Source organism: Rhodotorula toruloides (genome assembly GCF_000320785.1).
Source record: "Rhodotorula toruloides NP11 unplaced genomic scaffold Scaffold25, whole genome shotgun sequence".
Lineage (NCBI taxonomy): Eukaryota > Fungi > Basidiomycota > Microbotryomycetes > Sporidiobolales > Sporidiobolaceae > Rhodotorula > Rhodotorula toruloides.
Window position 1 is genome coordinate 141,409 of NW_015622985.1, and position 27,976 is coordinate 169,384.

The 27,976-nt window shown below is 62.1% G+C and overlaps 11 protein-coding genes across 11 annotated transcripts; 7 read left to right on the top strand and 4 right to left on the bottom strand.

The window, feature by feature from the left end:
- Positions 1-84: 84 nt before the first annotated feature.
- On the top strand, positions 85-2,484 carry RHTO_04064 (transcription regulator; the record flags this gene model as incomplete). The annotated part of the gene is made up of 3 exons (XM_016417732.1): positions 85-1,571; positions 1,644-1,991; positions 2,076-2,484. 3 exons carry the CDS (start codon positions 85-87, stop codon positions 2,482-2,484), a joined length of 2,244 nt encoding a protein of 747 aa, XP_016270891.1.
- Positions 2,485-2,987: 503 nt separating this feature from the next.
- On the top strand, positions 2,988-6,494 carry RHTO_04065 (glycogen(starch) synthase, glycosyltransferase family 3 protein; the record flags this gene model as incomplete). Its single annotated transcript, XM_016417733.1, has 12 exons — positions 2,988-3,017; positions 3,165-3,169; positions 3,312-3,338; positions 3,514-3,518; positions 3,836-3,988; positions 4,043-4,424; positions 4,487-4,704; positions 4,781-4,999; positions 5,070-5,585; positions 5,644-5,934; positions 5,996-6,182; positions 6,260-6,494. 12 exons carry the CDS (start codon positions 2,988-2,990, stop codon positions 6,492-6,494), a joined length of 2,268 nt encoding a protein of 755 aa, XP_016270892.1.
- Positions 6,495-6,833: 339 nt separating this feature from the next.
- RHTO_04066 (uncharacterized protein) lies at positions 6,834-8,263 on the top strand (the record flags this gene model as incomplete). The annotated part of the gene is made up of 4 exons (XM_016417734.1): positions 6,834-6,848; positions 6,923-7,475; positions 7,623-7,908; positions 7,978-8,263. 4 exons carry the CDS (start codon positions 6,834-6,836, stop codon positions 8,261-8,263), a joined length of 1,140 nt encoding a protein of 379 aa, XP_016270893.1.
- Positions 8,264-9,290: 1,027 nt separating this feature from the next.
- Positions 9,291-12,258, top strand: RHTO_04067 (eukaryotic polypeptide chain release factor 3; the record flags this gene model as incomplete). Its single annotated transcript, XM_016417735.1, has 9 exons — position 9,291; positions 9,593-9,775; positions 9,834-10,475; positions 10,530-10,735; positions 10,796-11,085; positions 11,159-11,728; positions 11,850-11,900; positions 11,963-12,000; positions 12,065-12,258. Coding segments are annotated over 9 exons (2,175 nt in total).
- Positions 12,259-12,506: 248 nt separating this feature from the next.
- RHTO_04068 (small nuclear ribonucleoprotein B and B') lies at positions 12,507-13,452 on the top strand (the record flags this gene model as incomplete). Its single annotated transcript, XM_016417736.1, has 6 exons — positions 12,507-12,509; positions 12,646-12,895; positions 12,997-13,040; positions 13,117-13,184; positions 13,248-13,349; positions 13,434-13,452. 6 exons carry the CDS (start codon positions 12,507-12,509, stop codon positions 13,450-13,452), a joined length of 486 nt encoding a protein of 161 aa, XP_016270895.1.
- A 351-nt stretch (positions 13,453-13,803) lies between these two features.
- On the top strand, positions 13,804-16,329 carry RHTO_04069 (COP9 signalosome complex subunit 3; the record flags this gene model as incomplete). The annotated part of the gene is made up of 12 exons (XM_016417737.1): positions 13,804-13,897; positions 13,990-14,212; positions 14,295-14,394; positions 14,504-14,563; positions 14,661-14,750; positions 14,819-14,893; positions 14,985-15,089; positions 15,193-15,282; positions 15,341-15,493; positions 15,596-15,769; positions 15,865-16,083; positions 16,165-16,329. 12 exons carry the CDS (start codon positions 13,804-13,806, stop codon positions 16,327-16,329), a joined length of 1,548 nt encoding a protein of 515 aa, XP_016270896.1.
- Positions 16,330-16,548: 219 nt separating this feature from the next.
- Positions 16,549-17,511, bottom strand: RHTO_04070 (NAD-dependent epimerase/dehydratase; the record flags this gene model as incomplete). The annotated part of the gene is made up of 2 exons (XM_016417738.1): positions 16,549-17,253; positions 17,311-17,511. 2 exons carry the CDS (start codon positions 17,509-17,511, stop codon positions 16,549-16,551), a joined length of 906 nt encoding a protein of 301 aa, XP_016270897.1.
- Positions 17,512-18,029: 518 nt separating this feature from the next.
- Positions 18,030-19,125, bottom strand: RHTO_04071 (NAD-dependent epimerase/dehydratase; the record flags this gene model as incomplete). Its single annotated transcript, XM_016417739.1, has 2 exons — positions 18,030-18,734; positions 18,793-19,125. 2 exons carry the CDS (start codon positions 19,123-19,125, stop codon positions 18,030-18,032), a joined length of 1,038 nt encoding a protein of 345 aa, XP_016270898.1.
- A 408-nt stretch (positions 19,126-19,533) lies between these two features.
- RHTO_04072 (ATP-dependent rna helicase dhx8) lies at positions 19,534-23,817 on the bottom strand (the record flags this gene model as incomplete). Its single annotated transcript, XM_016417740.1, has 8 exons — positions 19,534-19,609; positions 19,815-19,952; positions 20,009-20,092; positions 20,157-20,282; positions 20,343-20,432; positions 20,499-21,567; positions 21,626-23,659; positions 23,733-23,817. 8 exons carry the CDS (start codon positions 23,815-23,817, stop codon positions 19,534-19,536), a joined length of 3,702 nt encoding a protein of 1,233 aa, XP_016270899.1.
- Positions 23,818-24,310: 493 nt separating this feature from the next.
- Positions 24,311-26,199, top strand: RHTO_04073 (GDP-L-fucose synthase; the record flags this gene model as incomplete). Its single annotated transcript, XM_016417741.1, has 10 exons — positions 24,311-24,353; positions 24,433-24,550; positions 24,785-24,887; positions 25,013-25,078; positions 25,143-25,291; positions 25,351-25,484; positions 25,600-25,731; positions 25,797-25,876; positions 25,956-25,983; positions 26,051-26,199. 10 exons carry the CDS (start codon positions 24,311-24,313, stop codon positions 26,197-26,199), a joined length of 1,002 nt encoding a protein of 333 aa, XP_016270900.1.
- Positions 26,200-26,513: 314 nt separating this feature from the next.
- Positions 26,514-27,880, bottom strand: RHTO_04074 (uncharacterized protein; the record flags this gene model as incomplete). The annotated part of the gene is made up of 3 exons (XM_016417742.1): positions 26,514-26,870; positions 26,923-27,771; positions 27,857-27,880. 3 exons carry the CDS (start codon positions 27,878-27,880, stop codon positions 26,514-26,516), a joined length of 1,230 nt encoding a protein of 409 aa, XP_016270901.1.
- Between the last annotated feature and the right edge of the window lie 96 nt (positions 27,881-27,976).

Sequence of the window (27,976 nt, forward strand, 5' to 3'; positions counted from 1 at the left end):
TCGCAGTGACCCAGACTGCTTGCTGTGCTCGACTCGACTCGTACGAACACAGTTTCCACGAGCTCGCTGCTGCCGCGAGCGCGCATGGGACCCCCGCCTCCTCTTCCTGTCAACACTCCCTTCGCCCACAACCCGCTACGCGCGACGCTGGGGTTTGACATTCATCCTCTGTCGCCATCCGACACGTCTTCGCCCGCCACGAGTCCCCCAATCGCCTTCAGCCCGCGTCTCTTCCCCGACAACTCGCTCCCCACCTACCTCTCCTCGGCTTCGACTCCCTCGTCCGGGTCCACCTCGAGCGCAGGCGGGATGCCTCCTCCGCCGACGCAGCAGTTTGGCTTCAAGGCGGACGCGGGCTCGTCGCCTGTGCCGGTCGGGAGAGGCGGGATGGGTGGACCTGCCGGGACGGTGGGAGCGGGGATCGACCCTTCTGTCCTCTTTGGACTGGGCCAGCCTGCCTCTGGCGGATACGGCTCGTTTGGTATGGGCATGGGATCGTATGGCGGGCCGTCGAGCGTGCTGAGCGACGCCGACCTTGACTTGGAGAACATGATCGCTTCTTTCGGCAACGGGACGAACGGTGGACACGGACACAACGGTCATGCCGGACATGCGAGTTGGGCAGGAGACGCAGCGGTTGCGAACGGGCTCCTTGGACTGGCCTCGCATGCGCCGAACAACCCTTCTCTCCAGGCTTTCGCCTCGCCGCAGATGCACCACGCTCCTTCGCCCACTGCACACTCCCGCGCGGCAGCCTCGCCGACCGAAGAACGCGATTATGGCTCGCTTGGGAGCGGGCGTCGACGCGGCAGCGAAGGTTTCGGCTCTCCCCCTCCATCCCGCCACCCTCCTCCTTCTGCTACCAACTCTTCTAAGCGCTCGACCTCGACCGAGCGAACCGGTCGCGTCGGCCGCTCGAGCGGTATCGGCAAAGCGCCGAGGCAGACGAGCCGGAGTCGAAGCGCTCGCAGGTCGGCGAATGCGGCTGGCTATCAGGACAGGCCGTCGCCCGGCGGCAAGGAAGGCGAGAGGGCCACTTCCTCCGGTGGAGGTACGCCCGCAGTTACGCCTGGCGCAGGCGGTATGCCAGCTACGTCGTCTGCACACGGAACGGTGGCCATCGTCATCCCCTCTTCCTCCGCCTCCATGACCATACCCACTTCGCCCGGCGCAAACCACCTCTCGCGCTCCTTCGGCCACTCCCACCACGCCTACGCCATGTCGCTCCCAACCTACCCTTCGGCAGCTGGCACCCCCTCCTCCGTCCCAACAGCCGGCTCGTGGTTCCCTCAAGCACACCAACACTCGTCCTTTGCCGCATCAGGCTCAACAGGCGCGTTTGCATCGCCTCATGTCCCGCCGACCTCGCTTGCGATCGGGAGTCCGACGTCGCCGCGTGCGGATCCGCTGACGGGTTGGAGGCCCTCGAGCGGGGTGGGAATGCCGGCTTCGGCGCCGGCGGGGATGACGAGTGCGTCGGGAAGCTTGGGGGTCAGTGTGAGCTCGGCGGGCGGGTCGAGGAAGAACAAGGGGTTGGAGGACGTACTGGAGGAAGAGGCGGATAGCAGAGGGTGAGTTCCCGTCCTTTCAAACTCAGCTCCGCTTCTAGTCGAAACTGATGCGTCCTGCGACGGGCTCCGCAGCGACCCCATCTCGGAGAAGCGACGCAAGCGCCGCGAATCGCACAATGCCGTCGAGCGTCGCCGGCGGGACAACATCAACGACCGAATCTCCGAGCTCTCCGCTCTCCTCCCTCCCGCCCTCCTTCTAGGCCAATCGCTCGACCCCGCCGCCGCGCTCAACCCAGACCAAGCAGCGGACGAGGGACCTGCCAGTCCGGCGATTGGCGCGTTGAGCCTCATGAGCCCGATGCCGGGGACGAGTGGGAGTCCGCCTGGGCCTGGGTTTGCGGCGGGCCCTGGTGGAGCAGCAGGGACGCCGCAGAAGCCGAATAAGGGAGTGGTGTTGGCTAAGAGCGTCGAGTACATTCGGTGCGTTCGAGCGTCCTCAGGTTGTCAAGTGCTGTCTCGCTTCGGGATTCGCGCTGACTTTTGGCCTTTGACTGTTTCGCACAGCTACCTTCAACAAGTCGTCGAGTTGCAGCAGCAGCAGACTGCCGAACTGATGCGCCAGAACACGCTCCTCCGCCAGTCTCTCTCCTCGGGCACCGGTTCCTCGCCCGAAGACCGTCCCTCCGTCTTTGCGCATGTCCCGCCTCAGCCGCCCTCGTTCCCTCCGTCAACAACGACCGCGAGCTCGGCAACGTCGCCTGGACAGGTAGCCGCGGGCCATATGAGCATGGCAGCGGACGAAGGCGAGCGGCGCAGTAATTCTGGCACGGCCTTCCTCGACTATGTCGATGACGAGGCCGAGCAGGGCGGCGAGGGAGAGGCGAGGCAGAGGGGTTGGACGCCCCTGCTTGATGCGGGCGGGATGCACGTCCTCAAGTCGGAGGAGGACGCGGACGACATGGACGAGTCGTGACCACCTCGACGATGCCGACGATACCCGTCACCCGACTGAACCGTCTGTCAATACCCACCTTTCGACCTACCTTGACTCTTGTACCCTTCTATCGTCCTCGACCCGCCGTGCCCTCTCGCCAATTGTCGGCTTAATCTCTCGCGCCTCTCGCTGTTGTGCTGTATAGCGTTACCCTCTCTCTCCCGTATATCTTGGTCAACTCCTGGGTTGTAAGGATGTTTTTTCTTTGACCTTTGCCCTCGTCGTCGCCTCCCGCCGTGCGTGCGCCCACGCTGGCAGGGATCAGATTTGCAGCGGCTCTGCGAGTTTCCCGGGCGCCGGCCAGCCAACCAGCCTCTCTTACTGGGGCCGCCAAAATCGATGCGAGTTTGTATTGAGCTGATTACAACTGGTTTGTAATGTTACTAGGATTACCCCGGCCTGGCTGCGGGGGACTCTGGCGCCTCGCTCTCTTCGTCCTTTCGCTCGCCTTCACACTTCTCGCACAAGCACAGACGCAGACGATGGCACAGCAGAGATCTGTGCACGACCACGTACGTCCCGCCGTCCTCTCTCTCGCCTTTGCCGCCCGCGAGAAGCGTCGGTGGATCGTCCTCATCCCCCACACCCTGCCATCCTGGCCCCGCCCTCCTCCTGGCGCACCGCAGACGACGAACTGACGCTTACTCGCTCACACACAGCTCCTGTACGCCTGCCATCTATCCAGCGAACTCTCCAACTCGAGGCGAGACGAGCGAAAGCGGACATGAGCTGACCCCATGACGTCCCCACCCTCCATCCTCGTCGCCCTCTCCTCCTGCGCGCTCGCTCCACGACGGATCATACAGCTTTGAGGTCGCTTGGGAGGTTGCAAAGTGAGTCGCGCCTTACTCGCGGGTTGCGGTCGGGCGCAGGGACAGCGAGTGGAGGACTCGGGGCCAACTCGCCGGCGACGTTGCGGAACGACGCTTGGGGCCGCGCTCGCTTGGGCTGTACGGGGAGGAGACGGGCTGGACACGAGTGCTGACGACCCTTATTACCGCCCAACAGCAAAGGTATGGCTTCTCCGCCTCGGAACCGTTCGCCGGACTAGGGATGACCCGCGCGGCGTCAGGGAGGGTGTGGGATGGCCGTTTCGCTGGTTGCAGGGTGCTCTGAGCCTGGGAGGGTATGACTAGCTTGGAGCGAAGCGGGTGGATGCCGCAGGTTGCTCGAGAACGGCTTGAAGGACGGAATGAGGGGAAACGCCTTGTTCGGCTCAGCTTGGCCGCCTGGAGGGCGCGCTATGGTCAGAGGAGGGCAACTTCCGCACCCTAGCCAAGCTATAGGCAAAGCCCCGCGACGCACCGCTGACCTCAATGGCACCTCGCAGTCGGCGGCATCTACACCGTCATCAAGACCAAGGCTCCGGTCACCTGCGCCGAGTATGGAGATCGATACACGCTCATGGGACCGCTCAGCTACAAGTCGGCGCCGATGGAGGTCGAGGCGATCGACTGGGAGAAGCCGACGCCCCTGAACGAGGGTGAGTCCTGCTATTCGTTCGCTGAGGTATCGGGGCTGACAAGTTACGGCGCAGATGGCACGCCTACGACAACCAACGTCGCGAACGCCGCGCTCGTCGGCACGCTCTCGTCGATGCGCGACCGGGGCGTCAAGTTCCTGTACGGCCGCTGGCTCATCGAAGGCGGCCCGAAGGTCCTCCTCTTCGATACGGGATCGGTCTGGAACCGCCTCGACGAGTGGAAGACGGACCTGTGGAACCTTGCGGGCATCCCGACTCCGGCCAACGACACCGAGACGAACGAGACGGTCCTCCTCGGGTACCTCGTCGCGTGGTTCCTCGGCGAGTTTTCGGCGCGGGAGAGGTCGAGGGCGATCGTGGCCCACTTGCACGAGTGGCAGGCTGGATTGGCGATCCCGTTGTGCAGGAAGCGTCACATCGACGTGACGACCGTCTTGTTTGTCCCGACGCTTCCTCGTTCGCGCGTCTCGTGGTGCTGACTCGCACTTCGTCGCACAGCACGACCCACGCGACGCTCCTCGGTCGCTACTTGTGCGCAGGCTCGGTCGACTTCTACAACAACCTGGCGTACTTTGACGTCGACCACGAGGCGGGCAAGCGCGGCATCTACCACCGGTACTGCATCGAGCGGTCGGCAGCACATTGCGCAGACGTCTTTACGACCGTCTCGCACATCACGGCGTACGAGGCCGAGCACTTGCTCAAGCGCAAGCCAGGTGCGTCCCGAGTTCCTGCCGATAGGAAAGCTTTGTATAGAGTTCGGCGTCCTGATTCCTCTGCATGCATGGATAGACGGCGTCACGCCGAACGGTCTCAACGTGACCAAGTTCTCGGCGATGCACGAGTTCCAGAACCTGCACGCCGTGTCGAAGCAAAAGATCAATGACTTCATCCGAGGTCATTTCTATGGCCATTACGACTTTGACCTGGACAACACCCTGTACTTCTTCACCGCCGGCCGGTACGAGTACAGGAACAAGGGTCTCGACATGTACATCGAGTCGCTCGCCCGTTTGTCTTCCCCTCGTTTCCCTCCTTCTCGACTTTAAGCAGCTTGACTGACGACGGTCTCGTCTTGCAGGTCTCAACCACCGCCTCCAGCAGTCGGGCACGAAGCAGACGGTCGTCGCCTTCATCATCTCGCCCGCCGCGACGCACTCGTACACGATCGAGGCGCTCAAGGGTCAGGCCGTGACGAAGCAGCTGCGCGACACGGTCACCGAGATCCAGAACCGCATCGGCGCGCGCCTGTTCGAGCGGACCGCGCGCTACAACGGCGAGCACGGCACCGAAGTCCCGGACCCCGCCGAGCTCCTCTCGACCGAGGACAAGATTCTCCTCAAGCGCCGCGTGTTTGCCCTCCGCCGCAACTCGCTCCCGCCCGTCGTCACGCACAACATGGCCGACGACGCGAACGACCCCATCTTGAACCAGGTCCGCCGCGTGCAGCTCTTCAACCGCTCGTCCGACCGCGTCAAGATCATCTTCCACCCCGAGTTCCTCAACGCCAACAACCCCATCCTCGGTCTCGACTACGAGGAGTTTGTCCGCGGTTGCCACCTCGGCGTCTTCCCGTCGTACTACGAGCCGTGGGGATGTGCGACGCGTTCTTCCTCCTGTTCGCGACTCTTGCTGACCGCCCGTCGCGTACGCAGACACGCCCGCCGAGTGCACCGTCATGGGTGTCCCGTCGATCACGACCAACCTCTCCGGCTTTGGCGGCTTCATGGAGGACCTGCTCGAGGACTCGCAGGACTACGGCATCTACATCGTCGACCGCAGGATGAAGTCGGTCGAGGACTCGGTCAACCAGCTCACCGACCAGATGCTCTCGTTCTGCCAGAAGACGAGGCGGCAGCGCATCAACCAGCGCAACCGCACCGAGCGCCTCAGCGACCTCCTCGACTGGAAGCGCATGGGTCTCGAGTATGCCAAGGCGAGGCAGCGTGCGTGGGCGGACACTCTTTCTCTCACAGTACTCGCTGCTGACCCGTTGTGCGCGCGCAGTCGCCCTCCGCCGCGCGTACCCGGACGCGTTCGAGGACGACGACTTTGACTTCGAGTCCGGCCAGGTCCGCCTCCCTCGCCCGCTGTCTGCCCCGGCGAGCCCGCGCTTCACGACGGGAGTTGTCACCCCGGGCGAGTTTGCCACCTTGACGGAGGAGATGCAGGGTCTCGGAACCTCGGACTACATGTGCGTCCATCTTCCGCTCGACCGTTCTCGTCCAGCTTGTTCCCATTCGCCGACTAACGCATCGTACCGGTCCGCAGGGGCGCACAGCAGACGTGGGAGTCGCTCATCCGCGGCAAAGACGAGGAGGAGGAAGAGTCGGGCTACCCGTTCCCGCTCGTGCTCAAGCGAAAGGGCGGTCCTGGCTCGGTTAGCGGCACGACCTCAGGAGGCTCAACTCCCGGGGGCATCTTCCCGAACGGTCGAGGCAAGTCGCTCAGCGAGCACGACCTCGCCCGAGCCGACGAGGCCCTTTCGAACCACTCGACCCAGTAGTCGCTCGTCGCTCTTCCACTCTAATGTCCCCATCGTTTCTTGTACCCACTTACTCGTCTTCCACCACCTCACATCCTGCACAAAAGCGCCAATGCCGTATGCTCCTCCTCCTCCTCAGCGTGGAATCCGGAGAGGCGAGGTCGAGTCTCCGGCTGTGTGCCACTCTTGCAGCTCTTCTCCTTCGCTATGCTTGCGTTGCTCGACGCAGTCGACTTCCCTTGCCGCTGTCGACGAGGTCCGCCGCACTCCGCGGATCACCTCTCTTTCCCCTCGACCGCTCACTTCGTACCGCTGGATTCCGCTTGCTTGGCTCAGGATCTGCTCAGAACGTCACTCGCGATGGACACACAGCAGGTGCGTCGACTCCGCACGCCCTCCGAGCGAGCAAGGAACCCCTTGCTGACCCGCTTCTCCCATCGCACACGCAGTCGTCCCCCCTGCTCCGCCTGCCTGTCGAGCTTCTCTACGCCATCTTCACCGACGTGTACGCCAGTCGCTTACTCAAAGGCCGTCTCTGCCGCGCGCTTCTCCATCTTCAGGACGACCTCTCGAAGCGCAAGTACAGGAGGGTCAAGCTCGTCGGCTCGCAGAAGCTCCTGCAGTACGCGCAGACGATTGAGACGAGGTACATGCTCGGGCGCGCTTGCGAGTCGATGACGATCACGAGCGACGAGCAGCGGCCGCACGACAAACTCACCGACGTCGACCTCGAGGCCTTCTTCGCCAACTTACCGAACTTGCGCCGCTTTGTATGCGACAGTACGCAACTCTGCGTCGCTTTCACCAGCCTCCTCAAGTCGCCCGGCAGGACGCCTTTTCCGCAACTCGAGGAACTCGACTTGTCGCCGCCCAAGTCACTGTCCTTCCCCGTGAACTCCCTTCTCAAGCTCTCCTCGCTCACCGACTTGGAGATTGTGAACTACCGTCCGGAGATCGAGGCTTCCGTCGATGTCGAGGATGAGGAGCCGATCCTGCTGCCTCGTCTCGCTTGAATCAATCTCGACCTTCTCGACGGCGGCGACCTTCGCGGCGTCATCCAGCACTTCCAGAGGACCTGCAACCTTCGTCGCCTCACTGTCACGTCCTTCCGGCCAAACGAGGAGTATCACGCGCTACTCAAGGCCGCAGGCGACCTCGGCACGATCAACGACCTCTCGCTGAGCGGGCCTAGCAAGAAGAGCTGGGAACTGACGGAGCACCTGCGCCCTTTCAAGCATCTTACGCACCTGGATGTCGGAGGTCGTTGCGCTTTACTCGACGCGAAGACTGCCGACTTCCTCCGCCGCCGGCCTCTCGCGTACCTTCGCTTCGGTCCCGGCGCCATCCTTTCGGCAAGTTGTCTTCTTGCAGTCGTTTCCGGAACCAGCAAACATCGTCATCTGAAGAAGCTTGTCCTGGACAACGTGTCAGCGAGGTGCGACGACTTTTGCAGCTGGGGTTGGTGGGAGGGTTCCGACTGGTGCGAGGCCTGCGACGGATACAGCTGCTTCTGCGATGATGGCTACCTCGAGTACATGATCTTTGCCTCGGACTGGCTCGACCACGGATACAGGCTTCCTCGCTGGACGAAGGCCTTCTCTCGCAAGGGTTGCGAGTCGCTCATCGCCGCGACCCAGACCGGGACGATCAAGCTCCTCGGCAGTGCAGTCGCAGCTGTTACCCTCGAGGACAAGATTCGCAAGAACCAGCAGTCTGTCGAGGAGTTCCTTCAAGGCTTGGACGCGAAGAGGCGTCGCATGTGGCGTGACCTTGGTTTTGCGGAACCTTGACGGTGTAGGAACGTTGGAATAGCATCTCGCTGTACCATACCTTGTAGTCGGTTTCCATCAGCTGAGAGCGGTAGAAAGCATCAAGCTTGTTCCTCAGCCTGACGAAGCCTTGGGCAGCTAAGGTATCCAGCGCATCAAAGGGTGACAGCGCAAAGAGTGAGAAGGTGCAGACGTCCGATGGACAGCGAGGAGTGCGAATGGGTGTCGCCGAAGCGCGGACGAAACGAGCTGGACCTTCCTCACCCGTGCGTTTCCTCCTCCTCGCCAGCGATCGATTCTAAGCAGGTGATAGCAGCTAGAAGCCAGCCAAAGAAGCAGCCTCTCCATAAGCGTCACAGTGGGCAGTCGCCCTCGCCGCGCAAACATGTGCGTCCAGCTTCCGCCTGACCGTCTCATACAGTTCGTTCCGCCGTGACTGACGCATCGTACCGGACCGCAGGGGCGCACAGCAGACGTGGGAGTCGCTCATCCGCGGCAAGGACGAAGAGGAGGAAGAGTCGGGCTACCCGTTCCCGCTCGTGCTCAAGCGGAAGGGCGGTCCCGGTTCCGTCAGCGGCACGACCTCGGGACTTACAACCCCCGGGGCACCGTTCCGAACGGCCGAGGCAAGTCGCTCAGCGAGCACGACCTCGCCCAAGCCGACCAGGCCCTCTCGAACCACTCGACCCAGTAGTCGCTCGACCGCCCGCTCCTCCTCCAATCCAGTCTGTATGCGCTGGTAGGGGTTACGTAGCTCTATAGCGTGTATCGCCGCCTTCATCAGCCTTAGCCAAACGGCGGCAGAGCCTGATACACTTTCTCCGCCCGTCAGGTGTCGACAGCGAGGAGCAAGCCGCAAGGAAGCCAGGGAAGCAGCGAGCAAGGTCCGGCGTCTTCAATAGAGTCGTCAAAGCGGTCCCAGCCTGTCTCGACGAGAGCGAGTGTGTGGTCGCTGTTCAAGGGACTTGATGAGGAGGCCAGCGAAGGGTTGGTCTCCAGCTCTCGCGCCTCGTCTCGCTCGACAGAACCTGAGCAGCTCGCGTCCAACAGTGCGCTTACGGTGACCCTATACAGCTCTTTCTGCGGCCGAACGAGCGGTGTGGCCTGGCGGTGTGACTGCGTCAATGCGGACGAACAATTCTCGGTGGGCGTGCTGTGGCGGAGGACTTGGGCAAGCTGAGAAGAATAAGGACGCACTAGGAGGATACACTGCCCAGCTTGCGGCCAGTCCAGGCGCGGTTAGGCAGCGGGACGAGATGGACTCGCTCGTCGGACCCAGCATACGCTCACTTCGGATCAGGAGAAAGGAGGGACAACTCTCGCTGACGGGCTTCTTTCGCCGCCGTGCAGTGTCTGGAGGCTTCAACCCGAACGCCAACACGTTCAACCCGAACGCCGGCTCGTTCGTCCCCGGCGGCGCACCCCCCTTCCAGCCCGGACAGCCCTACAACCCGTACGGCGCTCCTCCCCAGCAGGGCGGAAACCCTGCCGACTACTACAACCAGTACGCCGGCGGATACGGAGGCTACGGCGGTGCGTACCGATCCTGAGGCGACAAGCAGACGACTGAACTGACTTCCCTCTCCTGCAGCTCCGGCTGGCCAGTATGGCTACGCCCCGCAGGGCTACGGTCAGGCTCCGGCCGGCTACGGGGCCCAGGGCCCCTTCGCAGCTCGCTACAACGGCGGCGGCTTCCCCGGCCAGCAGCAGCAGCAGCGACCACCTCAGCAGCCCGAGACCCGCGCCTACGAGCCTCCTGTTCGCCAGCCTGCCGCTTCCTCTGCCCCCTTCGTCCGCCCTTCCTCCGACCCCAATGCTCCTCCTCCCTCGAAGCCGCCTACCATGTCGCTCAAGATCGGCGGTTCCTCCTCGTCCATCCCCGCTCCCAACCCCGACGCCAAGCCTGCGACCGTCTCCCTCAAGATCGGCGGCGGAAGCAAGGCTTCGACCGCTTCGTCGTCTTCTGCTGCCGCGTCGAAGAATGCGACTCCCGCGACTTCGAGCAAGGCATCGACTCCCGCCGCGTCCAAGCCTGGCACGCCCGTAGCGGGCAAGCCTGCTGCTGCCGCTGCGGCGGAGAAGAAGGCCGATGCTGCGCAGGCGAAGAAGGAGGACAAGGAGAAGAAGGTCGAGGCGAAGAAGGTCGAGGAGGCCAAGAAGGACGCGGTCGAGGCGGAGATCCAGGCTGCTGCGGACCAGGAGGCGCTCGAGGACCTGTACGGTGTCGAGGATGGTGCGTTCGCATACCACTCTAGGGAAAGCGCCGCTGACCCGCTTCCTCGCGCAGCCAAGGATGTCAAGCCGCACATGAACATCGTCTTTATCGGCCACGTCGATGCCGGCAAGTCGACGATGGGCGGCAACATCCTCTACCTGTGCGGCATGGTCGACAAGCGCACGCTCGAGAAGTACGAACGTGAGGCGAAGGAGGCTGGCCGTGAGAGCTGGTACCTCTCGTGGGCGCTCGACTCGACCTCGCAGGAGCGCGAGAAGGTGCGTCCCGTCGTGCGTCGTGTTCTGTGAGAGTACGCTGACGCCCCTGAACGTGTGCAGGGCAAGACCGTCGAGGTCGGCCGCGCCTACTTCGAGACCGACGTCCGACGATACACGATCCTCGACGCTCCCGGCCACAAGAACTTCGTGCCGTCCATGATCTCGGGTGCCGCGCAGGCCGACGTCGCCGTCCTCGTCATCTCTGCTCGCAAGGGCGAGTTTGAGACCGGTTTCGAGAAGGGCGGTCAGACGCGCGAGCACGCCATGCTCGTCAAGACCGCTGGTGTTCAGAAGCTCGTCGTCGTCGTCAACAAGATGGACGACCCGACTGTCAACTGGGACAAGGCGAGGTGAGGCTGCCTTTGTCGTTTCCGCCCGTCTCCTGACGCCATGCTGATCTCTCGCGCGCCCGGGTGCGCCCAGGTACGACGAGATCGTCACCAAGCTCTCGCCTTTCCTCAAGGGTACCGGCTACAACATGAAGACCGACGTCACTTTCATCCCCGTCTCTGGCTTCACCGGCGCGAACATCAAGGAGCCGGTCGACCGCAAGGTCGCTCCCTGGGTCGAGGGCACCTCGCTCCTCTCGTTCCTCGACGAGATGCCGCTCATGGACCGCAAGAACAATGCGCCGCTCATGATGCCGATCTCGGAGAAGTACGGCGACATGGGCTGCGTCGTTGTCGGCAAGGTCGAGTCGGGCAAAGTGCGCAAGAACCAAGACTTGCTCCTCATGCCGAACAAGACGCCCGTCCAGGTCGCCGCCATCTTCAACGAGATGGAGGAGGAGGTCTCGCTCGCGCTGTGCGGCGACAACGTCCGCATCCGTCTCCGCGGCGTCGAGGACACGGACGTCAACGTCGGGTTCGTCTTGACCGACCCGAAGAAGCCCGTCTCCGTTGTCACACAGTTCGAGGCCCAGCTCGTTATCCTCGACACCAAGAACATTATCACGGCTGGCTACTCGGCGGTCATGCACGTTCACACCGCTTCGTGCGTCCCCTTTTCCTTCTTGCGTCGCTCTTCTCCTGCGAGCGGGCTCGTACACCTGCGATGACAATCACGTCAGACTCTGAACGCGCGCTGACCTTCGATCTTGTCCTCACGCTTACAGCGAGGAAGTGACCCTCTCGGCGCTCCTGAACTACTACGACAAGAAGACGGGGTCCGCAGCGCTCTCTTTCTTGCTTCTCACGTGTATGCTGACACCGTGTGTTGACCGTACAGGCGGAAGTCGCGCAGGCCGCCTCAATTTGCCAAGAAGGGTGAGCCTCCCTCCTCCTCCCTTGTCAGTCACCTCGACCCGTGCTGAACCTCTCGCGGTCGCAGGCATGAAGATCATTGCGCGTATCGACGTCGCCGGACCGATCTCGCTCGAGAAATTCTCGGACCACCCGCAGTTGGGACGGTTCACCCTGAGGGACGAGGGAAAGACCGTGGCGATAGGCAAGGTAACGAAGACCCAGCAGGTAATCTCCGAGGAGGCACCGGACGTCGCCAAGCTCGACATCAACGCGGAGTAAGGTGTTGTCGTCATCGGGAACGCGGCGTCGTGAGGAGGACTTGTTGGCGAGGAGGAGGAGGACTTGAGGAGTACCGAGTTGCCGCCCGCGGCGGAGGGGCTTGTCTGCAACGGCTGGTCTCTTTCTTAGACTGTTTCATCGCTTTCCACGCGCTACTGGACCACAGCAAGCCATGAGAGCGATGTCGACCCTCCGCTTGCCAGCCGCCAAGTCCCTCCTCCTCACCACTTCACAACATCGCGCCAACCATGGTGAGCTGCAGCGCTCAAGCTCTCAGCTGACTTGTACTGACCAGTAGTGCCTCTACGCCTTTGCCCCGCCCCTCGCCGCGCCGTCGTCGCCGTGCTCCACCCCATTCTCATCGCACCCCTCCTCACGGCTTCGCAGGCACCCAAGCTCGCTGCGATCATTAACTACCGAGTGAAAGTCGTATTGAATGATTCGCGGGCGCTCGTCGGCCAGCTGCTCGCGTTCGACAAGCACATGAACCTCGTCCTCGCTGAGTGTGATGAGTTCCGCCGCGTCAAGCGCAAGGGTCAGGCGGTCAAGGCTGCCGAGGAGGACGAAGAGGAGGACGAGATGAAGCGCACGCTTGGGCTCGTCATCCTGCGCGGCGAAACGATTGTCACCTTGAGCGGTGAGTCGGGTCGCTACCAATCCTCAGATTCTGTTGGGCAAAGGGGGAGGCTTTCGTGATTGCTCGCACATATTGACACCACACACCGTCTTCCTCTGCAGTCGAGGGCCCGCCTCCCGCCATCGATGACAAGAACATCCCCGGGGTGAGCATTCCGCTTTCTGGTCGTCCCTCGCCTCACACGCATGATAACCCCGCTAACCCGTTATTTATACCTGCAGCTCACGCCGGGACCTGGATTTGGTGCCCCTGCTGGCCGTGGAATGGGTCTCGCCGCGCCCCCGACGATGTTTGTCCTGTCCTGTTTCCTCAACTCGACGGACTGGCGCGCTGACTCCGCCTTTCATCGCAGGCGACAAGCCCCTCAGACCTTTGCGCCTCCGCCTGGCATGCCCGGCGGCATGCCTCCTCCCCCGCCTGGCTTTGCCGCCCCTCCCGGCTTTATGCCTCCTCCGTACGTTTGTTCGCTGTCGGCCTCGAGCACAGTTTTCTTCGCTCCGCTTTCCGGAGCCTTAACTGATATTCTCTGTTGTCGCAGCGGCTTTGCTCCCCGATAAGCCACTCGCCTTTCGCCCACTTCAACCTCGACCTCCTCGCTCATCCGCCTTCCTCGATCTCCCTGCCACCTTCCTGTCTCTCTATCCGTCTCGCCTCACCTGTACAGGCTTTGGCGACTCGAAAACCGTTGTACAACACCTCGACTCGCTTGGACTCGTTGTCTGCCTTGCAAAAAAAGCTACTTTCAGCGTGACCTCCCGTTTGCCTCGTCTCTTCGTTCTGGAGCGTGCCGCTTCAGTCTAGCGTTCCCCAGACGGTGTACGGACACAGTACATGCTCTATCGCTCCACCTCGCGAATGTCAACTTGTCGAGGTCCGCTCTTTCACCTCTTCCTCGTCCTCATCGCACCATGTCGGCCGGAAGCAGCTCGGCGAGCGTCCCGAGCATCGACGAAATCGTCAAGGCCATCAGCACGACGCAACCCGCCGACCTCGAGCGCCAGCGTGAGTCGCTCACCCTTCCACCGCCCCACCTCGCAACAGACGATCACACCGTGCTGAACACGCCACTGACGGACCTGTACACGCTCCGACAGTCATTCCGCAACTCAAGAAACTCGACAAAGCTGCCTCTCACTCGCGCGCTTCAGGTCCCTCTGCTGCCTCGACCTCGTCCTCGTCGGCGGGGAATGCGGCTGGTGCGGGTTCGAGCGGGGCAGGACAGGCGGGACATGTGCTCGAGGGGATGCTCAAGGATGGGAGGGACCCGCTGGACGTGCTGGACGCTACGTCGCACTCGGTCGGGTACCTCTGGATCTTGTGCGTGCTCCTCCAGCGCATCTTTGGCTGCTAGTAGTTCTCATCGGCAAGCCACTGATCTACGGGCCTGGTGGCATGACAGGAACGCTCGACTCGTCTCGACCAGCCGCGCCGAGCTCCCCAAGATGGTGCAGAAAGTCAACGACTGGGTGTCGGCTTCCGACGTCGAGCAGGCGAGGCTGGTGCCGGAGCAAGGCGAGTCTCCTGCGTCTCCTGCTGCTGTGCTACATCTCCCTCTTCGCTACGAGAAGGGGGCGCTAGACTGTTTCGTGCAATCCGCTGACGCCTCAGTCGCTCGCAGTTGACTTCCTCGCCAAGCAGCTGTGCACGCTCGCCGAACATTCGCGCCAGGTACGTCCGCCGCACAGATGCCGACTCAACGCGCTGTAGTGTGTCTATCGGGTTCACTTTCAGCTGGCTGACATACTTCTCCGCTTTCCTTCCGCAGGCCTCGCTCCCGCTCCAACCGCTCAACACGCTCCTCACCCGCTTCCCGCTTCCCGGCCACCTCACCTCTCTCCATACACTCTTTCTTCGCGTGAGTCGCCACCTCTCCGTCACTTCTTGCGTTGTGAGCTCGCGCTGACGGTCCTCCTCCTGCCGCAGTGCGTCATGGCCAGCCACATGTACCCAGCCGCACAAGAGGTGCTCTCGAGGGACATCACCGACGTCGACAAGTCGGTGCGTCCAGCCTCGATCAGCTTTGGCCGTTCCCTCCTAAAATCGGACGGCCTCCATTACACCGAAGTTGATGTAAGGACTTGATCTACAGCTCTTCCCTATCCGCTATCAAGACCACCTGCTCTACCACTACCTTGGCGGAACGATCCTCGCCCTGCTCGGCAACTACGCTCGCGCGGCTGACTTGCTCGAAATCGTGAGTCGCAAACCGACTTGGCCTTGAGCTAATGCGCACCAATGACGGCGCGCTGCTCGAGTCCGCTTCAGTTTGCAGCTTACTAAGCCGGCTTCTCGCACAGTGCGTCTCGGCTCCCAGCTCGTCAGCCAGCTTGATCCAGATCGACGCGTACAAGAAGCTCGTCCTCGTCCAGCTGCTCGCGTACGGCAAGGTGCGTCTCCACTCCTACCTCTTGCAGTGTACCTGCTCACAGATCCTCCCATGCGCAGACCCAAGCTCTCCCCCGCTACACCTCACAGGTCGTCCTCACCGCCGCCAAGACGCTCTGCGCACCGTACCTCGAGTACTGCAGTGCGTTCGCGAGCTTGAACAGGGAAAGGGTCGATCAGGCGAGGGAGAAGGGCAGGGAGGCGTTCGAGAAGGTGCGTTAGCTGTTGCGTCGTCTTTGCGGTCCGCCGTGCTTCATGAGCTGTGTGGTCCGCTTGTTGAACACGTACGAGGACTAACGCTCCCGTCTGGATCAGGATTACAACTCTGGCCTCGTGGCCTTCTGCGACGAGTCCCTCCGCCGCCGCCAGATCCAGAACCTCACCGAGACGTACATCACGCTCTCGCTCGGACAGATCGCTTCGTACGTCGGGCTCGATGCGACGAGCGAGCGCGATCTCGAGATCGTCAAGGGCGAAGTCGAGGGAATGGTGAGTTGGCCAGTTGTCTCGACGGCATCGCTAGAACCGCAGTCTCGTCTCGCCGTCGCTGTAAACGATAGCTGACACGCTCTCCCTCGCTGCAGATCACCTCGAAGCAGATTTACGCCGAACTCTCGCCCTCGACCGACCCTTCCGCCTCTCTCGCTGCGACGACCGTCACCTTCACCGACGACCCCGAACCGTACCTTTCGCACGAGACCGTCGCTCGCGTCACGCAGGCGATTGAGAAGGCGCAGGTGTTGCAGCAGAGGTGGGACAGGGAGCAGCAGAAGGTTGAGGCTAGCAAGGAGTTTGTTACCAAGGTACGTTCGCGGTGCTTGCCTGTCACGATATGCATGCTGCCGAGCGCATGGGCTGACTGGGTATTGCCGCTGGCGGTACAGGCCTGGTCTGCAGCTGCCAGTGGCGCATCAGCCGCAGCCGGTGGCGCATTCGGCAGCATGGGTTTCGGGGACGACATCGACTTTGGCTCGACGGGCGGCAGCGGGATGCCCGGCGGAATGGAGTGGGTCGACAAGGGCGACATCATCGAGATGGACAGTGATTGAGCGGCGGAGACGGACGCTTGAGGAGGAAGTAGGCGTGTTTGACTGTACCATACCCTTCGCAACTTGCAGTTCAGTTTGCATCCGCTTCCAGTTACAGTCGTTGGGCAGCCTCGTCGTCGCCGTCCGGATCCAGCGGTACACACGCGAGCGGAGCGATGGGGGACACAAAGGGTCGCTATTCCTGCGCAGACTACGGCTACAATCACTTCCCCGCGGTTCTCAGAAGTACGACTGCTCCATATCCTCGAGGAGCTTGACCTGCTTCGGCGCCCATCCAAGCTCCGCTTTCGTCTTCTCGCTGCTCGTCAGGTTGCTGAGCGAGGCGAACATGCCGAGGAAGCCAAAGTGCGGTCCCGCCTCCTCGCGCGAAATGCTCTTGACGGGGACGTTGAGCTTCTTGCCGATGACGCCGGCGATGTCCTTGAAGGGAATGCCCGACTCGGCGACGGCGTGGTAGACGGATCCGGCGGTACCTTTCTCGAGAGCGAGGCGGAAGACGATGGCTGCGTCGTCGCGGTGGACGGCGGGCCAAACGTTCGCGCCATCTTCGACGTACGCTGCGACGCCCGACTCGCGAGCCTTGGCGATGAACCTGGGGATGAAGCCTTTGTCGCCGGCGCCGTGAACGGTCGGAGTGAGGCGCACGACCATGGCGCGGACGCCCTGCTTCGCGAGCTCGTACGTCGGGAGCTCAGAGTGCATACGATGCATCCAATCGGCGCTGAGAGGATACGGGTCGTCCTCTTTGAAAGGCGAGTCGACCTTCCTGTCGGACAAGCCGAGTACGACGCCCGTGCCAGACGTGACGACGAGCGGCTTGTCGGTACCGACCATCACGGACCCCATCGCGCGGACGAGGTCGCCATCCTCGACGCAATTCTCCTTGTACCGGGAGAAGTCGTGGTTGAAGGCGAGGTGGATGACCTGTAGGCATTGCGAGGGTCAGTGGCGCCTCACGGGGATTGTGGGTGCACTACGCACGCCGTCAACCTTCTTGACCGTCTCCTTGACGAGTTCATGGTCGGTCATCGAGCCCTCGACAACTTGAGCGCCCAAGTCACGGAGTTTCTGCGCCGATTCGGGAGAGCGGGCGAGACCGAGGACTTGGTGGCCGTTGGAGAGGAGCTCCTTGGTTACAGAGGTGCCGACGAAGCCAGAAGCGCCAGTAACGAAGACGAGCATGCTTGGACGAAGTCGAGGATGTGCGTGAGGAGAGGTGAGCGAGCGAGGCGAAGCGGTGTGAGGGTTCGCAGGCGAGGTGAGCTTGTGAGATGCGTGAGAAAGAGCAAGAGCAAGAGCAAGAGCTGTTCAAGCCTTTGAGCGCTTCATCGAGCGGTGTGGAGGCGAAGGTTCGGAAGGTCCGAACTCCGCTGTCGGCGCACACGGCGGACTACGGGCACGGGAGCAGGTCGGGAGTTTCCAGAGGAGTACGCTGGGCGTGTCAGCTAGGCCTGCGAGCGCCGATGCAGCGAGAGGGCGAGCGGAAGGAGGGAAAGAGAGGAGAGGCTCGCGCGGGCGGAGGCAACGCAGGGCTTCGGCGAGTTTGCTCGCGTCCTTGCTGTTCTGGGCGGTTCACACTCAGTAGAAACGAAGGTCGCCGTCCAAGTTGCGACGAGGTGCGAGGATGCGAGAGAAAAGGCAAAAAGACGAGAAACGCGACGGCCGTTGCAGGACTTCTACAGCTCGGATCCACAAAACTGTCAGAAGTACGACCCGCTCTCGAGGTCCTCCAAGAGCTTCACCTGCCGAGGCACCCATCCAAGCTCCGCCTTCGTCTTCTCGCAGCTTGTTGGGTTGTCGAGCGAGGCAAAGTGACCGAGGAAGCCAAAGTGCCGGCCTGCTTCTTCAACGGGGATGCTCTTGACGGGCACGTTGAGCTTCTTGCCGATGGCACCAGCGATGTCCTTGAACGGGACGCCCTGCTCGCCGACGGCGTGGTAGGCGGACCCGGCCGTTCCCTTCTCCAACGCGAGACGGAAGACGGCGGCCGCGTCGTCGCGGTGCACAGCCGACCAGACGTTTGTGCCGTCGGCGACAAAGGCAGAGAAGCTGGCCTCGCGAGCCTTGGAGATGAACATCGGGACAAAGGCATGGTCGCCTTCGCCGTGAACAGTCGGGGCGAGCCGCACGACCATTGCTTGCACGCCCTGTTTGGCGAGCTGGAAGGTGGAGAGCTCGGAGTGCATGCGTGGCCGCGAATCGGCGCTGAGAGGGTAAGGGTCGTTCTCCTTGAACGGCGCGTCGCCAGGCTTGCGAATCGCGGAAGGGGCGGTCGTGCTTGATGCGACGACCAACGGCTTGTCCGTGCCGATCATGGCAGATCCAATGGCGCGGATGAGCTCGCCGTCCTCGACGCAGGAGTCGACGTAGCGAGAGAAGTCGTGGTTGAAGGCGAGGTGGATGACCTGCAGGGATTGTGAGGGTAAGTAAGCGCGCTCTTGGGAGCTGAAGAGTGAAACGCACGCCGTCGACCTTCTTGACAGTCTCCTTGACCAGCTCGTGATCAGTCATCGAGCCCTCGACGACTTGTGCGCCCAAATCGCGCAACTTCTGCGCCGACTGAGGAGATCGCGCGAGTCCCAAGACTTGGTGGCCGTTTGCGAGAAGCTCTTCGGTGACGGCGGTGCCCACGAAGCCAGATGCGCCGGTGACAAAGACGAGCATGGTTGAATGAGCGAGAGGAGGGTCGGTTGGGAGAAGTGGGCAAGCGCTGAGGAGGGCAGGGCGGGCTAGAGGGCGAGCTGGATGAAGTAAGCGTGTGCTGAGCAAGCAGAGAGCAGAGCGCGATGCTGCCATCGAACTCGTGCTGGATGAAGTGGAGGCCGTGGAAAGTCCGAAGTCCGCCAACGTCAGCGTACACTGCGGTCAATGAGAGCAGCTGACGAGGGCATGAGTGGTTTGAGGCAGTGGCTGAGCATGCCAGCTAAGCCTGCGAAGGGTCGTGGCGTGAGGAAGCGAGCGGGAGGAGGTGAAGAGCGGGTTGGCGCGGGCGAACGACTCCCAGTGAGTGAGCGGTCTTTCCTGCAGATCTTCTGCTGTAGTTGCTCGCAGGTGTCTAAAGCTCGCTCATGCCGTTAGCGGCGGAGTTGAGAAGCGAGGCGTCAGTCGGCAAGGTCGTCTCGAGGCTCTCGAATCGAACATGCAAAGATAACCCAAGTCGATGATGGCAGGTACACAATACAGGTACAAGCACGACTACTGTAGCTAGCCGAAAGATTGACTCGAGCGCGTCGCCCTCTTGAGCTTCGACAGACGCCAGGCGTCCTGGTGCTCGGCGTACCTGCAGGTCAGAAGCAGGTCAGCATTGGTGCTCCGGATGATTGCGAGGGTTGATGAAGCGAGTTGAAGGAGCGATGCCAACCGAGCAGGCTAGCTTAAGCATCCTTGAGACGAGCTCGACCAGGAAGAGCCACTGCCTCGACTTCCACCGCACCAACACCCGCCTTTCCCGCTTATTCGAACGAAAGAGGAACTCCCGGACGCACTTGTCAAAGAGAGGCTGAATCTTCTCCTGCTTCTTGCGCTTCGAGATCGTGTTCTGGTCGGCGACCTTGAAGAAAGCCGGCGCGACCTCGACAAGCCACTTGGGTTCGATGGCGGTCACCTCGCGCATGTACTCGCGGCTGCAAAGCAAGCATCAGTTATGTGATCCGTACGAAGCGAGAGCGCGAAGACTCACGTCGTCAAGACGAGCTCGTGGTAGACACACCACTCGGGCGCGCGGTTGAAGAGCGCCGACGACGGGTGCAGGAAGACGGGCGTTCTGCGGGCGAGAATGTGTCAGCATACTCCGTAGAAGATGCGCAACAGGCAGTCTCGGCACGCACCCCTCGACGAGCGTCTTGTACCCTTCCTGCGGGTCCTTCTTGGCGGCGTGCCGGAAGTAGCCACTCGTAATGGCACGACGTACGCGGTTGTAGTTCTTGCCGCACGAGAGGATGTCGTGCTTGTAGCTGCGAGAGAGGGGGCGTCAGGCTCGGCGCGGGAAGCGAAGGCAGGGCGACGAAACGCACCGATCCATGATGCCGAGGAGCTGCTTGCGGACATCCTGCGCGCGACGCATAGCACGACCCTGGATAAAGTTCTCCGAGCACCACGGGTTGCTGGAAAGTGGAGGAGACAGCGCGTCAGCGAGACAGTCGCCCACAAGCCAATTCGCGCGCACGCACCTGAACTTGGACGCCGCCCAGCCGTTGTACACAGTGAGCAGGGTGAGGTGGTCGCCTTCGGGCTGGTGGAACTTGGCCTTCTTCGCGTCGGCCTGCGCCTGCTTCTCCTTCGGGCGGTAGAAGATGGTGCCGCCGACCGAGAGCATCGCGACGATGGTGAGGATCTCCTCCGAGCACTCGAGGTCGACCGACGCGATGAGCATCTTGGCGAGAGGCGGTTCGATCGGCAAGTCGGCCATCTTGCGTCCGAGGCGGGTGAGGAGGCCTTCCTCGTCGAGGGCCGACAGGGCGTACAGGTTCTCGAGCGCCGTGATCATCGTCTGCTGAGGCGGCGGGTCCATAAAGTCGAAGTTGAGGAGGTCGTTGATCCCCATCGCCTTCAACATCAGAATCGTATGGGCGAGATTCTGACGCTGGATGTCGGGGATGCTGTTGGGCAGCATCTCGTTCCGGTACGCCGCCTCCGTGTACAAGCGGTAGCACTTGCCCGGTCCCGTCCGTCCTGCACGTCCCGCACGCTGCCGAGCCTGCGCTTGCGAGATGGGCGTGACGATGAGCGAATCCATCCCGAGTCGGGGGTCGTACGCGTTCTGCTTGACGAAGCCCGGGTCGACGACGTAGTAGATGCCGTCGATCGTGAGCGACGTCTCGGCGATGTTGGTGGCGAGGATGACCTTGCGTGCGCCGGGCGGGGCGGGCTCGAAGATGCGCGACTGCATCTCGGACGGCAAGGCGGAGTAGATCGGCAAGATGATGAGGTCGGGCACGTTCGGACCGAGCGACTTCATCCGCTCGTACAAGATCTCGCACGACGTGTCGATCTCTTCTTGTCCAGTCAGGAAGAGGAGGATGTCGCCGGGCGGCTCGGAGAGGTGGATCTGCATGATCGTGATGAGGGCGGCGTCGAGGTAGTCGGGCTCGGGCTCCTTCGTGTACAAGATCTCGACGGGGAAGGTACGGCCGGGGATGGTGAAGATGGGGCAGCCGAAGAAGTACTCGGAGAACTTTTCGGCGTCGAGCGTGGCGGAGGTGACGATGAGCTTGAGGTCGGGCCGGCGCTTCAGCGATTCTGCGGGACAGGATGCGTCAGCAGTGCGCTCATCTGACCTCAAAAGACGCAGACCCACTCTTGAGGAGACCAAAGAGGACATCGGTCGCGATCGTACGCTCGTGGGCCTCGTCGAGCATGAGGACGCTGTACTGGCTCATGTCGGGGTCGACGAGACACTCTCGCTGGAGCATGCCGTCCGTCATGTACTTGATCTTGGTCTCGGGACTCGTGCAGTCCTCGAAACGGATCGTGTAGCCGACCTCCTGGCCGAGCCGGCATCCGACTTCTTCGGCGACACGCTTGGCGACGGACATGGCCGCCACACGACGAGGCTGGGTGCAACCGATCTTGAGACGGTCGGCGTAGCCCGCTTCGGCGAGGTACTGCGTCATCTGCGTCGTCTTGCCCGAGCCGGTATCGCCGACGACGACGAGGACCTGGTTGTTCGCAAACGCCTCGATGAGCTGGTCGCGGAACTTGTAGATGGGCAGACTCTTGCGCTGGTCGGCGATGCTCATGCTGGTGATCTTGCCGAACGTCGTAGCCGGGTTGAACGTGTCCTTCTTCCACGCCGGGACGTCTTTGGCGCGCTGGCCCGCCGCCTGACCCCTCGCGTCCGCCGCGAACGCCCGCTCGTGAGGAGCCGTCATCGGGTCGAGCCAAGGGGTGTTGACGTCCCTCGCCTCCGAGTCCGCCTGGTCCGACGCCTCCTGCGCCTTGAGCTCCCTCCGCTCCTTCGCCAAAGCCGCACCCGCCATCGCGGCCCTGTTCATGGTACCGTCCGGCGCTTTGACAATCTTGACAGGCGATAACTCGAGCGCGCGTTTAGTCTGGCCAGCGAGGAAAGGCGCCTCTGCCTCGTTGATCTCGACATCGAGTTCCTCGTCCGCTTCGTCGACGAGACTCTTCCCGCCCGGCCCTGTCTCGAATCCGCTGTTGATGTACTCGTCGTCGAGACCGGGGTAGTCGGCTGCGCTCGCTGCGCCCGAGGCGATGAGCTGCTTGATCTCCCACCGCTCGGGCGAGGTCATCCGCCGAACCGAGGCCGTGCGGTTGTCGTCGGCGAAGCTCTTGCGGACGGCAACTCCGTTCGCGCCCGTTGCTGCGCGCTCAGCCGCCCGGCGAGTCTCCTCGAACAGCTCTTCCTCGGTCTTGATCCGCAGGTGAGGCGACAAGTCGGCGCCGGTTCGCTGGTCTGCGTCCTTCATCGAGAGCGAGAGACGGTTGCCCGCGACCGACATGACCTTGACAAAGACGGACTGTCCGCGCGCGAGGAGGTCGGAAGGGTGCGAGACGCGTCCGGTCGAGATCGAGCCGATATGAACCATGCCCTCCGCCTTGCCCTGCACGCCTTCGAGCGTGACGAACGCGCCGAAATCCTTGATGTTGGCGACCCGACCCTTGTAGATCTTGTACAAGACGGGCTTCTCGTCGAGTCGGCCGGGCCCTGCGCCGCCTGTCCGCCCGTCGCGACCGTACCGCCCTCGATCGTCTTCGCCGTGGCGCGACGAGCCGCCGCGCCCGCGGTCCCCGTAGCCGTTGTCACGCTCGCGACCGCCTCCGCCTCCTCGCCGCTCGTAGTCGGGCGAGCGGTGCCTCTGCCTCTTTGCGTCCGCTCCTCCGTCCCGCCTGTCGTCGTCCTCCTCAGGCCTCGTCGCGCGCTTCCTGACACCCTCAAGCTGCGCCATCAAGTCATCGACGCCCATATTGTCCTCGTCCCTGCTCCGGAGGTCATCACTGACGCCTTTGACGTCCGCCGGCTGACCCATCCGCATCTGTCGCTCCTTGACTTCCTCCGGGTTGTCGGCGCGATAGGACGGCTGCCACTCGGTATCGGGCATGGCGAGTCCGGGAAACAGTCGGGCTTGTTTCTGCTTCTCTTCGCTCAGGACCGCCTTCTCACCTTCTTCCTTGCCCTTGCCTTTGTCCTTTGAAGAGGAGGACTTGGACTTGAGCTTGTATTTTGGGTGCATCGAGAGGATGAGGCGGTCAACGGAGGAGAGGAACGAGTCGGGAAAGTCGGCGCCCACGTCGCGGCATTTCGACTTGAAGGTGTTGAAGTCTTTTGAGTCGCCGTGCAGGTGGATCAGGAACTCGGCGAGAGTCGAGTCTGCGAGGGGAGAGGGTCAGTCGGGGGTGACTTCGGATGGTGGGAAGAGCACGGGCGAGAAAGCGCGCCGCACCTGAGAGACCGGTGTAGTTGACTAGCTCGTTGGTTATGCTGTTGACGAGAGAGAGCAACTCGAGCTTCTCGAGCTCGTTGGCCATGGTGGCGCCTTGTCGAGGGAGGTGAGTGCCGGTCGACGGCGGCAGGACACGGGCGGGGGCGGTTCGAGTTGGAGGGTGTAGCTGGAGTTCTGCTCAGTACTGCCTGAGTCGAAGCAGCGGTCCCACGAGCGGTGTGAGCGGGCGAGCGGCGAGAGCGATGAGAGCAAGACCGGACGGGGCGAAGTTGCGAGGTCGCTGCCTTCGACACCTTCTGCCTGGCTGAAAACAACTGCAAGTGCTGTAATAGTACATGACTTAATTTACCAGCACCGGCACGAGCCACCAGGAGCGGTGTAAGCGAACTTACTCGCAGAAAATCAGCCAGCGCCTGGATAAATCCGCCGAGTGGCTGGTACTGCACAATAGAATGTATTTTAGCAGTACAGTACCAGAATGAAGCACCTTGGCGGGTGTCCCGGATCGACTTTGGCGTCGAGGCGCGGTCTCCGTCTTCCCGCCATCCTCCCCTCGCTCACTCTCCCTCTTTGACACGATGAGCAGCTCAAAGAACGTCATCCTCGTCCCCGGTGGAACAGGTGCGTCAGCCCAGTCCAGCTCCCGTCCCGCCACGCGCCGCCGCCGTCGAGTTCTCACCCTCGCTCGCTTCCCGCGCAGGCCTCGTCGGCGCCGCCATCGACTATGTCACCCAGCACGAGCCTGTCGGGTCACGCTACGGCAAGTTTGCAGAGGACGACCAATGGGTCTTCCTCAGCAGCAAGGACGGAGACTTGAGGTGAGCTGGACGGACCACCGGGAGCGAACACGGGAGTCGCTCGCAACGACGCGACGGCGGGCGCATGGGGGCTCGGCTGCACGCTCAGTGTGTTCAGTAGGATGGCTCAGGACTGCTGGGACGCGCACGCTGCTCTTGGACCCGCCACCACCGACTCTCGCCTGCTCACCTCACCCGCTCCTCGTCGACTTTCCTTTACTGACCATGCCTTTCGACGGCCATTCACGACGACAGGGACCTCGCGCAGACGATGGCCATCTTTGAAAAGTACAAGCCGACGCACGTCATCCACCTTGCTGCCCTCGTAGGTGGACTGTTCAAGAACATGAAGTACAAGGTGCGTCGTTCGCTCCTTCTGGCTCAGGCTCGCATTTTTCGGGAGCTGCAATTGCTGCATGCTCTAGGAGGATCGCGAAACGCGAAGAAGAAGGAGCGCTTGGCTGACGAGGCTATCTCGCGCAGTTGACTTTCCTCCGCGACAACCTCCTCATCAACGACAACGTTCTCTGGGCATCGAAGGAGCACGGCGTGCGTCCGCGTGCTTATCCTATCCTCGACAAATTGCGCTAATTCGACCCTCCTCGACCTACAGGTGAAGAAGGTCATCTCGTGCCTCTCGACCTGCGTCTTCCCCGACAAGGTCTCCTACCCGATCGACGAGTCGCACGTGCACCTCGGCCCTCCTCACTCGTCCAACTTTGGCTACGCACACGGAAAGCGTCTCGTAGACGTCTACAACCAGTTGCGTCTCCCTTCCTCCCTCCCTCCCTCTTCTCCCTCAAGCTGACGATTGGGAACAGCGCCTACAACGAGGAGTTTGGCTGCAACTTTACTGCTGCGATCCCGACTAACATTTTCGGACCGCACGACAACTATGACCTCGAGGACTCGCATGTCATCCCTGGGTTGGTGCACAAGTGCTACCTCGCCAAGAGTGCGTCTCGGTTCCTCTCGCCTCGTGTCTTCTCCGTTGCTTCCCCGCAAGGAGAAGCCGGTGGAGTGGGCTTCTCCGCAGAGGTGAACTGACACCCTGTCCGCTCGTCCCGCAGAGAACGGCACCCCCTTCACCGTTTCCGGATCTGGCACGCCCCTCCGCCAATTCATCTACTCTCGCGACCTCGCAAAGCTCTTCATCTGGCAGCTCAAGGAGTACCCCGAGATCGACCCCATCATCCTTTCCGGTTCGTCCCATCCCACCTCCTTTCGCGGGCGGAAAAGGTACTGATGAGTTGTGTGTGGGCTGCAGTTGGCGAGGAGGACGAGATCACGATTAAGCAGGTTGCCGAGTCGATCGTCAAGGCTGTTGGGTTCCAGGGAGAGGTGACGGTGCGTTCGACGACCTTGCTTCCCGCTAGTTCGTGAGATCACTCGCTGACGGTGCCTCGGGTCGGTTTTGCACGCACAGTGGGACAGCTCGAAGGCAGACGGCCAGTGTACGTCTCCCCTGCCCACTTTCCCCTCTCCCGCCCGCTCGCTAACGCTCTTTCACTCGCAACGCAGACAAGAAGACTGCCTCGAACTCGAAGCTTCGCAAATACCTCCCCGACTTCCAATTCACCCCCTTCGACGTCGCGCTGCAAGAGTCGGTCGACTGGTTCGTGCAGAACTATGACAAGGCCCGGACTGGAGCCGCGGCGAAGAAGCAGTAGACGCCCATCGCCCCTCCCAGGTTCGCTTGGCATTGGTCATCGTTTGTATACTCTCTGGGTCGCGACGTGTTCCTTGCGAAGACGGCGTAGAATCGTAGACTTTTCCTTCCATTCCTTCTTTTCGTCGCCTTGCATTTCTCGTTTGCTCACACTCTGCTTCTCGTCCCGCTCGCTCACGCTTCTCGTCAAGCGTCAGGAGCTTCAATTACGATGCGTCTGCGTTATCCAGTACTCCCCCGTCCGCCGTCCCAACTACGCCTTCTCCCATCATCCTTTCACCAGCACGCCCACCGCTGCAGCTTCATCTGCCAGTGTCACTCATCTCGCTCCGCTTTTTTGAGCTCCTTAACACGCCGCTCGACCACGCGCAGCGTATCGAAAACGCTGCAGTCGACGAAGAAGGCTTCCCTGATTGAGCCTGTCGACTCGACAGACTCGACGCGTGCTGCGTCACAGAGGTTGACCCAATGAGTGATTGAGAAGCTCGATGGGAAGTAGACGAGCTCATAGCCCGTCTTGAGCCATTCTTCGAGTTCCGCCTCTGGAGCCTCCTCCTCGTCGATGTCTCGACAGAATCCGGGTCCGAGGTTGTCGAGATTCAGTGAGCGGAGGGTAGGGAATTTTGTGGGGCCGGTGATGAGCTTGAGGAGGTGCGAGCCGGAAGGCTTCGTCTTGGGACCGAAGGAAAGCGATTCGAGAGGATGGCGGCGAAGCAAGTTGTACGTCGGTGCTCGTCTCGCGGTACAGCCGTGCGCGAGCGAGAGCTTCGTCAACCTCGTGAAATGCGCTACCTCCTGCGGCACCTTCCATCGCCCGGCGGCAAGGGGCGCCCTCGAGGGTCAAGTCGGTGACGCTTCCGAGTCGAGCGGCGGCTTCGAGCAGGCGGTGGAAGTTGCGCTGCCGGACGTAGTCGTGTACTTCGAGCTGGCGCAGGGCGGGAGAGGCTTCGATGATGCGGGTGATGCCGGTCAAGTCGTGCACGATGCGGAACTTGAAGGAGAGGTAGCGGAGGGAGGGGAACGAAGGGGCTGGATAGTCATTGGCACCGCGACTCAGGTAGGAGATCGTAATGGAGAGGCGCTCGAGTCGGTGGAAAGGGTAGAGACCTTCGATGGGAAACGGGGAAGAATAGTCGACCTGGTCGGAAGATGTCAAGGCGAGGGTCCGCAGGTCGGGTAGCCGCTTCTCGTCTTCAAGTCCCGATGCCGCGTATTCAGAGAAGTTTGTGACGAGAGCTGAGCCTGTAAGGTCGAGTTTGACGAGGTTCGGGAGGCGAGGAAGCAAGTTGCGAAGGTCGACAGGCGGGACGTTGTCGAGGAAGCGTCCGCCCTCCTGCGTGACCGTCAGCGACTCGCACAACTCGCCCACGATGGGTCGCCATTGGACAGTCCGACCGTAGTCGAGGAGCGCTTCCGGCTGTCGAATCTTGACTCGCTTGTGCCGCTGGCGAGAGAGGCTGTCGAAGAGAGGCAGGAGCGCGCGGCAGAGTGGGCGAGTCGGCGGTGCGTCGTTGCAGGCGTCATCGAAGATCTGCTCGAGGAGCTCGACAGGCAGTCCGAGCAGTGGCGAAGCCTGCGGGAGGAGTTGACAGGCGAGGTGAGCGGGCGTTCCGGAAACGAAGGGGCGGCTCGGAGGGACTCGCCTGTGCTGCAGGGACGCTAGCCAACCCGATCAGAGCCATTGCGAGCCAAGTAAGAAGATAACAGCGGAGAACGAGCGAAGTCGAGGAGGAAGAGGAGACAAGGAGCGAGAAGGGAACAGGGCGACAAGCCAGCCG